This window comes from Candoia aspera, chromosome 11, assembly GCF_035149785.1.
Source record: "Candoia aspera isolate rCanAsp1 chromosome 11, rCanAsp1.hap2, whole genome shotgun sequence".
In the NCBI taxonomy this organism is placed as follows: domain Eukaryota; kingdom Metazoa; phylum Chordata; class Lepidosauria; order Squamata; family Boidae; genus Candoia; species Candoia aspera.
This window is the reverse complement of record NC_086163.1, coordinates 3,698,775-3,713,046: the sequence shown is the minus strand read 5'-3', so window position 1 is coordinate 3,713,046 and position 14,272 is coordinate 3,698,775. Positions and strand designations below refer to the sequence as shown.

At 48.0% G+C, this 14,272-nt stretch overlaps 1 protein-coding gene across 1 annotated transcript; it reads left to right on the top strand.

Moving 5' to 3' along the window:
* Positions 1–5,130: 5,130 nt before the first annotated feature.
* On the top strand, positions 5,131–12,590 carry LOC134503842 (chymotrypsinogen 2-like; the record flags this gene model as incomplete). The annotated part of the gene is made up of 6 exons (XM_063312762.1): positions 5,131–5,238; positions 5,664–5,743; positions 7,441–7,519; positions 8,575–8,755; positions 10,802–10,935; positions 12,388–12,590. Coding segments are annotated over 6 exons (744 nt in total), but the record flags the coding sequence as incomplete, so codon positions are not given.
* Between the last annotated feature and the right edge of the window lie 1,682 nt (positions 12,591–14,272).

Below are 14,272 nucleotides of genomic sequence, written 5' to 3'. Positions count from 1 at the left end.
ACATGCCAACGTCTTTCAGTCTCGGAGAATTTGCGGGACAAGTAGGCACAGGGCTTGAGGCATCCTGTCCCATCTTGTTGCATCAACAATGCCCCAATGGAATAATCGGAGGCATCTGCCTGTACTACAAAAGGCTTTGAGGGATCAGGATGCTGTAAAATGGGCTCCTTGACAAAAGCTGCTTTCAGCCGCTCAAACGCCGTTTGACAAGCCGGCGTCCAGCGCAACAGGGCCCCGGGATTCTTGACTCTCCGAGTATCTCCCACCCCTTTTGTTCGAAGCAGTTCAGTTAGTGGCAAGGCAATCTCAGCGAATCCCCTTATGAATAATCTGTAGTAGTTGCTGAACCCCAGGAAACTTTGAAGTTGCCTGCGGGTGCGGGGACTCTCCCAGTCCATGATAGCCTGCACCTTGGCAGGGTCCATTTCTATGCCTTTGTCTGAAATTCTATACCCCAAGTAGTCAATTTGGGTCTGATGAAAGGCACATTTAGACAGTTTGGCATACAATTCAGCTGATCTGAGTTTACACAATACTTTCCTTACCAGAGCCACATGCTCTTCCATGGTTTCAGTATAAATCAATACATCATCCAAATACACGAGTACCCCTTTAAACAGATGTTCATGCAGTACCTCATTGATTAATTGCATAAATACCCCAGGGGCCCCAGCCAAACCAAACGGTAACACCTTATACTGGAAAGCTCCCAACGGGCAATTGAATGCCGTTTTCCACTCATCCCCCTCCTTGATTCGTACACGATAGTAGGCTTCTCTTAAATCAAGCTTAGAGAAGATCTTTCCCTTGGCCAGATGTGACAACATGTCCTTGATCAATGGCAAGGGATATTTGTTGGAAATTGAGACGGCATTTAATCCGCGGAAATCGGTACAAAGTCTCAATGTCCCATCCTTTTTTGGGCGAAAGAGAACCGGCGCCCCCACCGGTGAATTCGCCGGCTCAATGAATCCGCGCGCCAGATTTTTGTCCACAAAGTCTCTCAACAGAGTCAGTTCCTTTTGTGTCATGGAATAAATCTTTGGCTTGGGCAATTGGGTGTTGGGCAGCAGTTCTATGGCACAGTCCGTCTTTCGATGGGGGGGCAACTGGTCGGCTTCCTTTTCACCGAATACATCAGCAAACATCCTGTACTCGGCCGGCAAGCCTTCCAGAGGAGGGGCCGGGTAAGGCGGAGTCGCAGCTGCCGCAACCCCCACCATCTCCTCTGGGGCACCCTTCCCCTCGGCCGCTTGATAGAACCCATCCCTAAATGTGATAGTTCGGTAAACCCAGTTTATTTGGGGGTTTTGCTGCACCAACCAGGGCACCCCCAACACCACCAAGGGTCCCCCCACAGGAGCCACGACAAAAGACAACCCTTCCTGGTGGCTGCCCAGTTGCAAGGCTACGCGCCCTGTAAAATGGGTGACCGGTTTGCCCCCTGCCATGGACCCATCCAGTTGTGTAAAAGCGATGGGTCGTTGTAAAGGGAAAGTGGGTAGCTCCAAAGCCGCCACCACGTCGGGGTGCATAAGACACCGGGAACACCCCGAATCAATCATGGCCCATACTTCTACAGTCTTGGATTGGGAGCCCAATTTCAATTTCACCGTGAGAATGCGGTAATTGCCACTCACCGATGAAGGCTCGCGCCCTTCCTCTACCACCTGCCCAGCGGCGCCCTTTAGAGCAGGTGGCTGGCGTTTCCCGCCGGCTGCAGGATTTCGGTCTCCCCTTCCATGTCGTAGAACATCACATCGTCTCCCTCGGTTTCAGCCACCGCAGCTTTCTGCTTCCTCGGCAATGCAGGGGACTTCGCCGACGGTTTTCCGGGCCGTTCCTCTCCCTTTGCCTTCGGGCATGCTGCCACTCGATGCCCCTCCTTACCACATCTCAAACATAAGCCTTTTGCGTACCGCTTCTCTCGCTCCTCGTCCCAGGGTCGTTGTCCCGGTTTCCCCCCGGTGCTCGATGGGCGGCTGGGTTTCACCTCCCGCCCCGATTTGGCGGTCTTCCGCTGGGCAAAGATCTCCTGGGCATGTTCAGCCCTCCCCGCCAGCAGGATCCATTCGTACAGCGTATATGGGTCGTCCCTCCCCAGGGACCAGCGCAGCACCTCTGTATTCAAGCCATCCTTGAATAGCTCGATAATGGTGGCTTGGGACCAGTCATCCACCTTCCCAGCTAGCGCTTTAAACTCCAAAGCATAATCTGCCACTGATCTGAACCCCTGCTTGAGTTCCTTCAGGGCTCGCTTTGCTCTCTCTTTTGCTAAGGGGTCCTCGAAGTGTTGTTTCAACGCCCAGAGGAACTCATCGAAACTTTCCAGTTCAGGCGCTTCCGACTGGCACATCTGGACATACCAGTCTGCCGCCCTCCCCTTCAGTTTGGTGGCAATGGTGATGATCCTTGCCTTTTCCGATTGGAAAAACGCCCCCCATTCTTCCATGTAAGCTTTCGCATTCGTCAGGAAGAACGAGAGTTTGGTCGGGTCCCCATCAAACTTGACAGGGAAGTCTCGCATGCCGCCTCCCGCCGGGCTGCGCCCCACCACCGGTGCTGCCGCGGCTTGTGCTTCCCTGGCTCGGGGCGGCACGGGGCCCCGGGGCGATCGCCCTGGCGATGCTGCGATTTCCATCTGGACCGACTGGTCCCCGTCGCGCCTCGGCACCGCCCGTCGCCGTTCCGGGGACAGCCCCTGGGAAGAAGGGGTTAAATGCCGCTGGCTTGATTCTTCCCGGACCTCTCGCAACGAGGTCACATCCAAGCTCAGCTGTTTCAGTATAGCCTCCAACGAATCCATTTTGGACTCCAGCACTCGGATCCGATCCGGAGTGGGTGAGCCCTCCGTTGGCTGCACCTGCAGCACGTTGGGGGATAAGGGGTATCTCTGCCTCCAGGATGGGCCCCCCGCTACCGTGGCATCTCCTTGGGTCTCATCCCAGGTGAGCAGCTCGCCCGGAGAAGTTACGGTGATCTCCGGGGCTGTTTTCAGCCCCCCGGCTTCACTCTCCGACTCGGAGCTCGCCTCTTCTCGGATGGCTGACAGCTCCCCACCTTGGGACGGTCGGCTGGACTGCCTCACGGTCGAGTCCCCTTCTTCCATCATCATGATGTCGGGTTCGGTCATCGCGGGCTCTCTCCCTCACAGGGTTAGACACTTGTCTTTCCTGGACAGGGGCCCGCGGAGTTAGGATCTTAGATTCTCAGCTTTATGTAATGATTGCCCTAGCCCAAATACTCAGACTCACAAGAGGCTGCTAAATGAAATCTGATTTATTAGAGAACTAAAGGCAAATACAGAGAAAGCTGAGAATGAGCAAAAGCGCGCCAAATACAAACTTAAACCCTTGGTGCAAACGTATCCCGCCTCCCTCGTAACAGCCCCGCCCGGCACAGGTGCTAGCAATCGTCAGAGTTGCTAGCCTGGGAAAGTAACCTTGAGCGCAGTAGATAATACAAATACATTCCAAAGCAAAGCCAAAAGATAACTGTTCCCATCCTCCCCAGAGAGATGAAACACGCATCCAATTAATGACATGCGAAACGTTACGATGCATCAAAGACATTGAAACGGCGAACATGACAGCGAGGCTTCCCAAGGCATCAGCACCATATCCCCCATGTCTAGAAGTCACAGCCAGCTAAGTTAGTTTGACCATTGAAATGGGATGTCCTATAAGGGCCTCTTCCCTACCCCAAAGCAGTGAAAATATAATAGTAATATATAATTAATATCTAGCACTTTGCTGTCTTTTGAGGATATGCCAGATCTGCTGAAGAGGCCACCTCTCTCTGTTTAAGGAAGGGCCTGTCTTGGAGCTAACACACATTTTTAATGCATAGGGGCAGGAGTGCCTGTAGTCAAGACGGCAGCCATAACCATGCCCCCTTTTTACATGTGTCACGATGGGGCAGGGCTTCAATGGCACAGCTGTGGCCACCATCTTGATTTTTTCGCAGACCCCCCTGCATTGGTAAAAGAGCAAATAGTGGGTGTAATGGGCAGAAGGAATGACCTCGAGGAATGGGAGAAAGAGCCACAACCAAGACAACAGCCAGATAAAAGAGGACTGAGTCCCGGGCAGACCTGTAACCTGAGAAAACAACTCAGACAAGACCCTCCCTCGTTCTCTCAAAGATAAAGGGAAGGAGGGGGGAAGCGCCTTCAGGCTTGCAAGATTCTGATACTATTACCTTGTGCAGTAATACAAGTAGCATTAGCTTGCATGTCTTCGTTCCAAGTTTAGTCTACCTTGGAGGGCTGACAGAGGGCTATGTTCCAGCTCCAAGGGCTCCAAGCCTGAAGATGAGGATTTCAGCAAAAACATTCAGCCTCGCAAACATCCACCCCCTCCGGTTGTCTTCGTGCCAAGTTACCTGGCCCCCTGCCCACCCGCCCGCCCGCCAGCCAGACCTGGGATATGGGACCTGAGCTTATCTTCAAGGTCTTCAAGCAATAAGGTGATGGAAAACCAGCCTGAACACGCCCTTTTCTCTGCCACATGTCCACCCCTGCTACCTATTTAAAGATGCGCTGCTCTTACATTCTCCCTAGTTCTTTCAAGAAGCAAGATGGCACTTGTTTGGTTGTTCCCCTGCTTGGCTCTCCTTGGCGCTGCCAGTGGTGAGTGTCATAGGCCTGCTTTTGCACTGGGTTGTGGGGTGGGGGGGAGGCTCAACCTCCATGTTTTTCTATTTGGTAAGAGATCAGTCCAGGCAGAAAGGCTATAGGCTGGGAGCTCCCTTTGGCATCTCTGAAGAGAGCACTGTGCCCCTGGTCTTCAACTAGAAGCCAAGAGTTGGCATTCCTTCTTTAAGACAATCAGGTCTCCATCTGTTTTGTCCTTTTCAGCTGGCAGCATTGGCTTGAGATGCTACCCTGCATTATCCAGCCACAAGAGATACATTCCTAAAAGTCTGCCTTTTGTAACTCCTGACCTGGAGGCCATATGGAAGACCCCACTGGATTTGTTTTGGTTTAGGTCTGCTCAACTGGATTCCAGTATGGAAAGAAAATTATGGGGTCTAATCCTTAGCAATAACTGGCTCTGTGGACAGCCACCCTTCTCCCAGTTCTGAATCCAGGCCAAAGACCCTCTTCAGGGTTAACGTTCTGATTCATTGCCAGGTTGTGGCGTCCCCACCATCTCACCTGTAATCAGTGGCTATGCACGGATTGTCAATGGGGAAGAGGCGGTGCCTGGCTCGTGGCCTTGGCAAGTCTCCCTGCAGGTAAGAATGCAGCACACGCTTTGCTTTTCCTGGGAACCCGGAAGGCAAAATGAGCTGGTGGTGGCATTGGTGGGAAAGACACAAAAGTATGTACCTTTTGATGCGATGTGATGACTTCTGCTGGCATAAGATGCAGCAGCTTCCAGGATCTAAAGCAGTGTTTCTCAACCTTGTCAACTCTAAGATGTGTGGATGTCCACACATCTTAGAGTTGATGAGATTGAGGAACACTGATCTGAAGTGATGGAGGAGGGAAGATCTATGGCAACTGTGGTCATCAGGGCAGGTGGCGAATGTGGGGAGGATCAAGATGGTAGATAAACCTCTTACAATCTTGGTCTGCTGCCCAGAAGGCTGGTGAGCTGAGATGCTGAGCATTGGGGGGGCTGCTTCCCGCTGTCCACTCAATCTCCTCCATTCTGCAGGACAAAACCGGCTTCCATTTCTGTGGTGGTTCTCTGATCAATGAGAATTGGGTGGTCACCGCTGCCCACTGCAATGTCAGGTAAGAACGGTGCTCATGAGAGATCTAACAGAAAGCATCAGAGGTTCAGGTTTTTGAGGAACCAGGTCCTCTACAACCCAGGCTTTGGGGTCAACAGTGTGAAGTTCATGGGCAACAAGTGTTGCTTGTTTCCTAGAGTTTCCTAGGGATCTGCCAAGCCCCACCTCGGGATCTGCCAAGCCCCACCTCACAACCAACATAAAAAGTGTTCATTGGAAGTAAGAATTAGTGGGAAGCTGGCATATGGCAAAATACCCTTGAGCCTCATTTTCACTTCTGGGCTGCAACAGGCCTCACTGCCATTCTTAGAAAATCATTAATGTTGAATAGCAGCCTAGTCATATGTTTGCCCAGAATTAAAAACAAGGATCAACAAGGATGGTTGCAAACATCCTGGGGAAGACAGCCACATCACTCACTTGCTTCCTAGTACATGGGTGTTCGATGACTGGCCACACTCCTACTGGGGAGAGCACCCCCAGCATACTTTCAAAACACCCACAGTTCTCGTGGGCACGTCTGTCCTGGCTTTCAACTTCCAGGGGGATATACAAGTACTGATGGCAGGAAAATCGTGCTCTGGGCCTTTTGTTCCTTGTACTAAGGAAGTGCTAAAATAAAGCCTAAACTGGCCCAGTTACAGGACTGTCATAATGGTATGGATGCTAATTCCTAGGAGTAGTTGGAGCTAATGATATAAAAAGTGGCTTTAGACCAATGTTTTTCAACCTTGGCAACTTTAAGATGGGTGGACTTCAACTCCGAGAATTCCCCAGCCAGCATGAAGTCTACACCTCTTATGGTTGCTGAGGTGGAGAAACACTGTGGTAAAGGACAGATGGTCTTGTGGTCTGCCTGGAACATTATTGAAATAAATGTGAGGCTTTTTATTTTGTCTTTCTTTAAAGAAAATTATTTTGTTTAACCTTGGTGAGATAGGCCTATCTCCCAAAGAGGAAAGGAAGAGCTGAACAAGAACAAGAGAAGAACCTCCTGCCACATTGTCCTCTCTGCAAAGTGGCTGGGAGGCAGCATTATTGAGATTATTTCCTTCCTTTCAGTTTTTGCCTTTTAATTGCAAGAAAGACAGCACAGTGCATATGAGACCAGGGTTAGGGGAGGATACCAGGTGTGGCGGTACCCTAATTCCCCACTCTGGCTGGGAAATTCTGGGAGTTGAAGTCCACCCATCTTAAAGTTGCCAAGGTTGAGAAAGACTTAGATGAGTGATTTCATTATATTCCTCCCCTCTCTATGTTATACGGCAATATGCGGAGAGAAAACCAAGCTACAGGGCTACGCCAAGGATCTGGGAAACCATGCCATGAGATACATTGTGTGAGAGATTTTGGGGAGGCTGGGAAGGGCATGGAATGGAGGAGAGGCCTAAGCAACCGAGAGACAGAAGAAGGGTCAGTTGGCAGCTGATCTCCTAAATGTCAACTCAGCCCAAATGTCAAGAAACTTGGATAGCAGCAGTTCAAATCATTCAAGGAGCCTCCACCGTAATGAACTGGCCAATAAATGAGACTGGGAAATTCCTCTTGCAGTTTCCTAGATTATACGGTATTCACACCAGATGAAATCTGTCTAGTTCTTGATTCCTTGACCTTATCCAGCTGCACAGGGCTGGATGCTTTAATGGCTCATATGCATTCTTAACACTCAGTTTTCATAATGTCCCTCTTCTATGCCAGGACAAGCCACTTGGTGGTGCTGGGTGAATTCGACAAAGGTACTCCTGGGGAAGACGTTCAAACCATCAAGATAGCCAAGGTGAGCAGGGCAACTATAACGTGGAAATACAAAGGTGCCCATGAGGTTTCAGAAACCTTGTGGAATGACTACCACAACAAGGGCACTAATAGCTTTCTTGGGGCATAGCATGTATCACTTCTGAATAGGGACTTATTCATGGGTAATAACAAAGAGCATTGTCTCTGCATGGAAAGAAATACAGGTAGTCCTTGACTTATGACCATTTGTTTAATGACCGTTCAAAGTTACGATAGCACTGAAAAAAGTGACTTATTACCTGTCCTCATACTTATGACTGTCACAGCATCCCCTGGTCACGTGATCAAAATGTGCACACCTGGCAACCGGCAAGTATTTACAACAGTTGCAGCATCCCAGGGCCATTTGCGACCTTCCCAGCCAGCTTCCAACAATCAAAGTCAATGTGGAACTGCGTGATTCATTTAATGATCATGGCAAAAAAGGTTGTAAATCAGGTGCAGTCCACATAATGCCTCACTTAATGACCACACTGCTTAACGATGAGTTTTCCAGTCCCTATTGTGGTCATAAGTCAAGGACTACCTTAAAGCTGTTGACTAGACTGGGAGACTGAAGAAACATCCTAGAAGAAAGTAATGGCCCACCACTTCTGGATATGTTCACAAAGTCACCAGAAGTTGAGTCAATAGAGAGGCAGCCCAGGTTGATAGCAGCACCAAGCCAACTTTTGGCTGATTGTTGGTTAGTACTTGAATGGGAGACTGGGGAAACCCAAATTTAAAAACTTTGCTGGGAGATTGAAAAGCCATGGCACTTCTGTACTGTATCACTGCCAAGACAGTGCAGAGATGCATCCATGTAATCCATGGAAATCAAGAGAGATTTTACCATATGTAATTGGTACCTACAACAAGAGCTATTTCCAAGACAGCTCTCTCTTAGCTTCAACTAAACCAGTGTTTCTCAAGCTTGGTAACTTTAAGATATATGGAGCTTGGCTGGCTGGGGAATTCTGGGAGTTGAAGTCCACACATCTTAAAGTTGCCAAGCTTGAGAAACATTGAACTAAACCATGTTCTTTCCTCTGACAGGTTTTCAAAAACCCCAGGTATAACTCGTTCACCATCCGAAATGACATCACGTTGCTGAAGCTCGCCACCCCGGCCCAGCTAAATGCTCAGGTGTCTCCTGTGTGTCTGCCAAAAGCCACTGATGCCTTCCCTGGCGGGATGACCTGCGTCACCACCGGATGGGGACTTACTAAGCATTCGGGTAAAATGGGGTCTCTTTCCTTCTTTGGGACAGGCAGTAAAAACAATGGGAAGGGAAGTTCAGATAAGCAGAAATCTGGGACATTTTACTGTTCTTGTAATTAGGGACAGATGAAATCTATCTATGTGGTTGCTAAGAGTCAATAACGACTTGATGGCATGTAATCAATCAATTAGCCAGCAGTTTTCTATTCTACTCTGCCGGTTTGAATGTAAGTTGGATATCATTTACATTTACATTTTCTCCCAACACACAGTGTTAGTTGCCTAAGTACTTTTCCCCCTGAATTCTTTTTTATTATGTTAATTTCTCCAAAGCAAACTTTTTAAAGGCCCAACCTCCAACCTCAGTTCTTTTCTGAAAAGTAAATCCTGCTGTTTCTATGCAACTTCCAGAGCTTTTATTTTTTTTTCCATTGATGGAAGGAAGGTAGAAGCCAGCAAGCTCCAGTTCACGCTAGGATTCACGCTGTTATGAAGTCCATTAAGACTGGAGCATGCAGGGATGTCCACAGTATATTTTTTTAAAAAGTCAAGATCGCAGCTGCAATCCACATAAAAACTAGGCACAGCTTCAATTGCATTGTTGTGACTACCATCTCCACTTTTTTCAACACACCTTGCAGACGCCCTGGGAACATGCATATCTAACAGAATTTGTAATTGATTTTGTTTGAATCCCTAAGTCTACAGCAGTGTTTCTGAAACTTGGCAACTTCCAGTCCACACATCTTAAGTTGCCAAGTTCCAAAAACACTGATTTAAAAAAATTTTAAATCTATAAATAAAATGAGATTGTGATGTCACATCTAATATTATCCTTAGATAATAGGAATGCCTCTGGCTCCACGTGAATATTGTTAGCATCTTCAGTCAGTTAAAATTGTGGGTCCATCTGCCCCCTTTTGCCAAAGGCAAAAGGCTGGGATGCTACCAAGCATCTTGAAAATTGGTGCAGAGGGTGCAAGGAAGAAGTTCACCAGTTTACCCTCTTTTAAATAGCCAAGCCCCTTGGTAGCCATTTTGTGACAGTGCCCAAAATGAGTCCAGCTAAAGGACATATTTGTTGGGGGCCTCAGTAGTAAATCCTCTTGAAATCAACCAGCCTATCTCAGCTTTCATTGCTAAGCCAGATTCACAGCCAGATCAAGCCAAATTAATCTAAATCATTGTTTCACAACCTGGCTGGGGAATTCTGGGTGTTGAAGTCCACCCATCTTACAGTTGCTGAGGTTGAGAAACATTATCTAGAGGATGGGATGGCTGCTGATGAAACGGGTTCTGAATTTCTTTTGTCATTATGTTAATAACTTGTTTTCTCTGTCCCCACTTTTGTGCCTTTGGATGGATTTCAACTCCTACAAACCCCAGCCTGTATAACCAAATACTGAATGGGGAGTTTTATGCATAGAAATTCAAGTATGGCATATCTGCAGAGCAGCGGTTTGGAGAAAGTTCGCTTGCTAGTATATTACAAGTTGGCTCAATTGCCTTTCTGTGCCTCTGAGACACTGGCCTTCCAGGAAAAGGGCTGAATTAGGATTGCCTTGAGCCGTCTGGCATCCATTCTCTAAGGCCATCTATGTTTTTGAGCAGGGGTCTTAAAGAAGAGGCAGGTTGGATTTGGTGCAAGGGAAAGTGCTTTTAATAATATTGCCATCTTGACTTTGTTGCCCCCCCCCGCCCCGACATCTCTGCCCAAGGATGTTTTTAAGCCCAAGAAAAAGACACGCAGGGAAAATAGATCCCTCTGAGTACTACCAGGATTGTAGTTCAAACAAGGCCACAGTTTTGGGAGCATCCACATAGAAATATTCTCCCTTGTTCTTTTCCCGCAAATCAAACAATGCTGGGGAATCATGCTGCATCACCACATTAGAATGCATCTGCTTCTTTTGATGTAAGCAAGTGACTTATTTCAAGGGTTTTAAAACTGAGAGGTCTGCATGGAATTATCCCTGAGTCAAGAGTCAGTGAGGATATAGATGTTAGGGGTGCTCTACATGTCTGTACCCGGAAACATTTTTGTGTGTTGAATCTATTTCAGACAAGAACACGCCAAACACGTTGCAACAGGTGGCTCTTCCTCTTCTGACCAATCAGGAGTGCAAGAAATTCTGGGGCAACCGCATCGCGGATGTCATGGTCTGTGCTGGGGCTGCGGGAGCCTCTTCATGCATGGTACGGCTCCTTTTCGTCCCGGTCTGCAATTTCTTGTGGCTGCTGTGTCTCTTCTCAGATTTCCTGTCCTCTGCCCTCCGGATAAGGTCTTGGTTACAAAACCATCTTTTGCCCAAATGGATTCTACTCATTTCCTTAGTTCTGTCCTGCTAACTTCATATCTTCTCCAAGCTGGTGAACTCAGAGAAGTTCTCATCATCTTCAGAGGGTCAATGAACCTGTATGGACGGTTCCAAGGTCCCTTCTGGTCCTTGCTTGTCCAGGGAGTTTGCTTCCATTTGCCATTCTGCTTTGGCCATTGTCAAGGCCATTGTCTCTATCCTGGAAAATCTGCTTCTTAATCTGGGCAGAGAATGGTGACTTCTCTGGTGAATGCAGAGCAAGGAAGCCAAGCTGAGCATTTGGTTTGATTATCATCTCAAGCATTTAAAGGCTGATGCACTTTCCTCCTTGGCTAAAAAGGGCCTCAGGGCTCAGAAACCACAGGCCATCTTGATATCCACAAACAGACATAGTTTGAGCCAGCCGTCCCCAACTTCAGCATCCCCCAGGCGTGTACACTTCAGCTCCCAGAATTCCTGAGCCACCATGGCTATTGCTGGGAATTCTGGGAGTTGAATTTCATACATCTGAGGGAAGGCTGAAATAAAACTTTTGAGGTCAATGGCAAAAGAGCTTCCACTCTTTCTTCCTTGTAGAGCCATTCAAACCAATTCACTTTATTTCTTATAATAATAGGTTTGGGCATTAGTGCCATTTAGTTGGTATACTGTGGTTCTTAACAATTTCATTAGCCACTTTAGAGCTTTCCTGAGCAGAACATTTTCTACAACGAAAAAAATATTTTTTAAAAGACACAGTAGGTGGTTCAAATGGGTACAATGCAGGCAATTACCACAGGTGTCCCTAAGGGGGACAGTAACAACACACATAGCATGACGTCATTGTGCGACATTGTGGCATACATGGCACCATCATGTGCTGGCCCTGTGATGTGCATGAAGGTGTTTTGGCTTTTACTGGATGGCTTGGATCACTTGGCAGCTTGAAGATGTGTGGACTTCAACTCCCAGAATTCCCCAGCCAGCAATTCCCCATGGGAGTTGAAGTCCAGACTTCTTCAAGTTGCCAAGGTTGAGAAACAGTGATCTAGGGCAAAACATAGGCCATTAAACATTCTTTGCTGCACGACATGGCAGAAAAGAGGCTTGGCTGCATCAGTTAGCCATTGACGCTCACTTCAGGGCTGGCAGCTTGTTCGTAGGACCATGTGGCTCTCCCACTTCTGTTCCTGGTAGCAGAACCGGTAGCTCTGAAGGAACAGCCGGGGACCTGTGATTGCAGCTCCTGCACATCTGTTGCCTGAGGCAGCTGTTTCCCCTCGCCTGATGGTAGGGCTGGCCCTCAGCCTCCAACCAGCCGTTGACGTTCTGCTCTGGTTTCTCCTTGCAGGGTGATTCTGGCGGTCCCCTGGTCTGCCAGAAGAATGGGGCCTGGAATCTGGTTGGGATTGTCTCCTGGGGCAGCGGCACCTGCTCTCCATCCAGCCCGGGGGTCTATGCCCGCGTTACAGAACTCCTCCCCTTTATTGAGACCACCCTTGCTAATAACTAAGGCCCCTCGATGAGGGAACAATAAAAACAGCACCAAGCATTTTGCATCAGTCGTTCTTCTCGGCGTCCCTTCTGGTGTCTCAGAGCTGCCATTGCATGATGGCATCATTCTTGAACTTGTTCTTAGGCTGCAGTTACTAATCAGAAAGTGGGGGCTGTCCAACAGGTGCAGCTCGACATGGACAAGGCAGTTCCGAAAGCATGTGAGTGCAGTTCAGAAATGCTGATATGAAATACTGCGCCAAGATATGCAAAAGTGAGTGGCTCTTACGCAGAAAGAAAAGTTACTCTAGGCCAGTGTTTCTCAAGCTTGGCCCCTTTAAGATGGGTGGACTTCAACTCCCAGAATTCTCCAGCCAGCCATGCTGGCTGGAGAATTCTGGGAGTTGAAGTCCACCCATCTTAAAGGGGCCAAGCTTGAGAAACACTGCTCTAGAGGGTGGGGAGAACACTTTTTCCTGCTAAAGACCCAGCTGTTCGTGTTAAGATGTTTTGATCCCTAAAATGAGAACTATCCAGTCTATTTTAACGGGCACTTTTGTTGAAGGGAAAACATTCACAAAACAATCATGTCTGAAACTTTTATCCCAACATCAGAGCAAGCTGGAATCCTGAAATGAGAAAAGCTGTTTATACGTTCCATGAAATATACTCAAGCCCTCATGGACACAAATTAGGATGCTTTTTCACCATAATGAAAAGTTTGCCACACACCGTCCATAAAGTCATCCTTGGAAAACGCGAGTTCCCACTTTCTGTTTTTGCCTTGTATCGCAGCGGATTCTGACACAGAAGTTCCTTCTCAGTTTTGGCTGCGCTTGTGCGATATGCTAAAAGTAAAACAGACTTGGGTAATATATGGTTTGCCACAGCAGGATGTTGAACCTGGGCTGAGCTTGGTAAAGCTGAACAGGATCAGACCTCTTTGGATGGGAGACCACCAGGAATCCCAGAGTCATAGATTAGACTGGGAAGTTGGAAAAAAGAAAGGCACAGTTCCTGCCCCATTTTGCATCTGCACCTCAGCCAGAATCAATCTTGCAGGATACTTTGCCTTTTTAATTTATGGTGCAGTGTCTTGTGAGTATCAGGCACTGGCTTAACGTGTCGTATAACCTAGGCCATCAGGAAAGATAGAATAAGGTTTGTTTGTTTGGGCACAGCCCTGTTCTGTGTGCACAACAACTGCATTCTGCAGATCTATGTTTAGTGTTTCCTGTGTAGTCTGAGCTCAGGCTTCTACATTTCTCAGGCCAAGGCTCCAGCAAACAACAAAAATGCAAAATAAACAAATATAACTTTTAGAAACGACTTGATCACTCGCAATACCCTAATTACGTCACGGAGCAATGAAATTCCAGCTGCAGAATTCTAGCCCACGTTGCTGAAGTGTCAAGGATCCTATCTTGACTGCTTGATGTTTATCTTTTTTTCCCCCCCCGTTCAGTCGTGTCCCGATTCTCGGAGACCGCCTGGATAAGTCCCTGCAGTTTTCTTGACAAGGTTTTTTGGAAGTGGTTGGCCACTGACTCCTTCCTAGGGCTGAGAGAAAGTGACTGGCCCAAGGTTGCTCAGCTGGCTCTGTGCCCAAGGCGGGACTAGAACTCACAGATTCCCGGTTTCTAGCCTGGTGCCTTGACCACTACACCAAACTGGCTCTCAAAATAAACTTTTAACACAGTTTAGAAGAAAAAGAAAAATCCCACCCTGTCACCAGAAGTTCT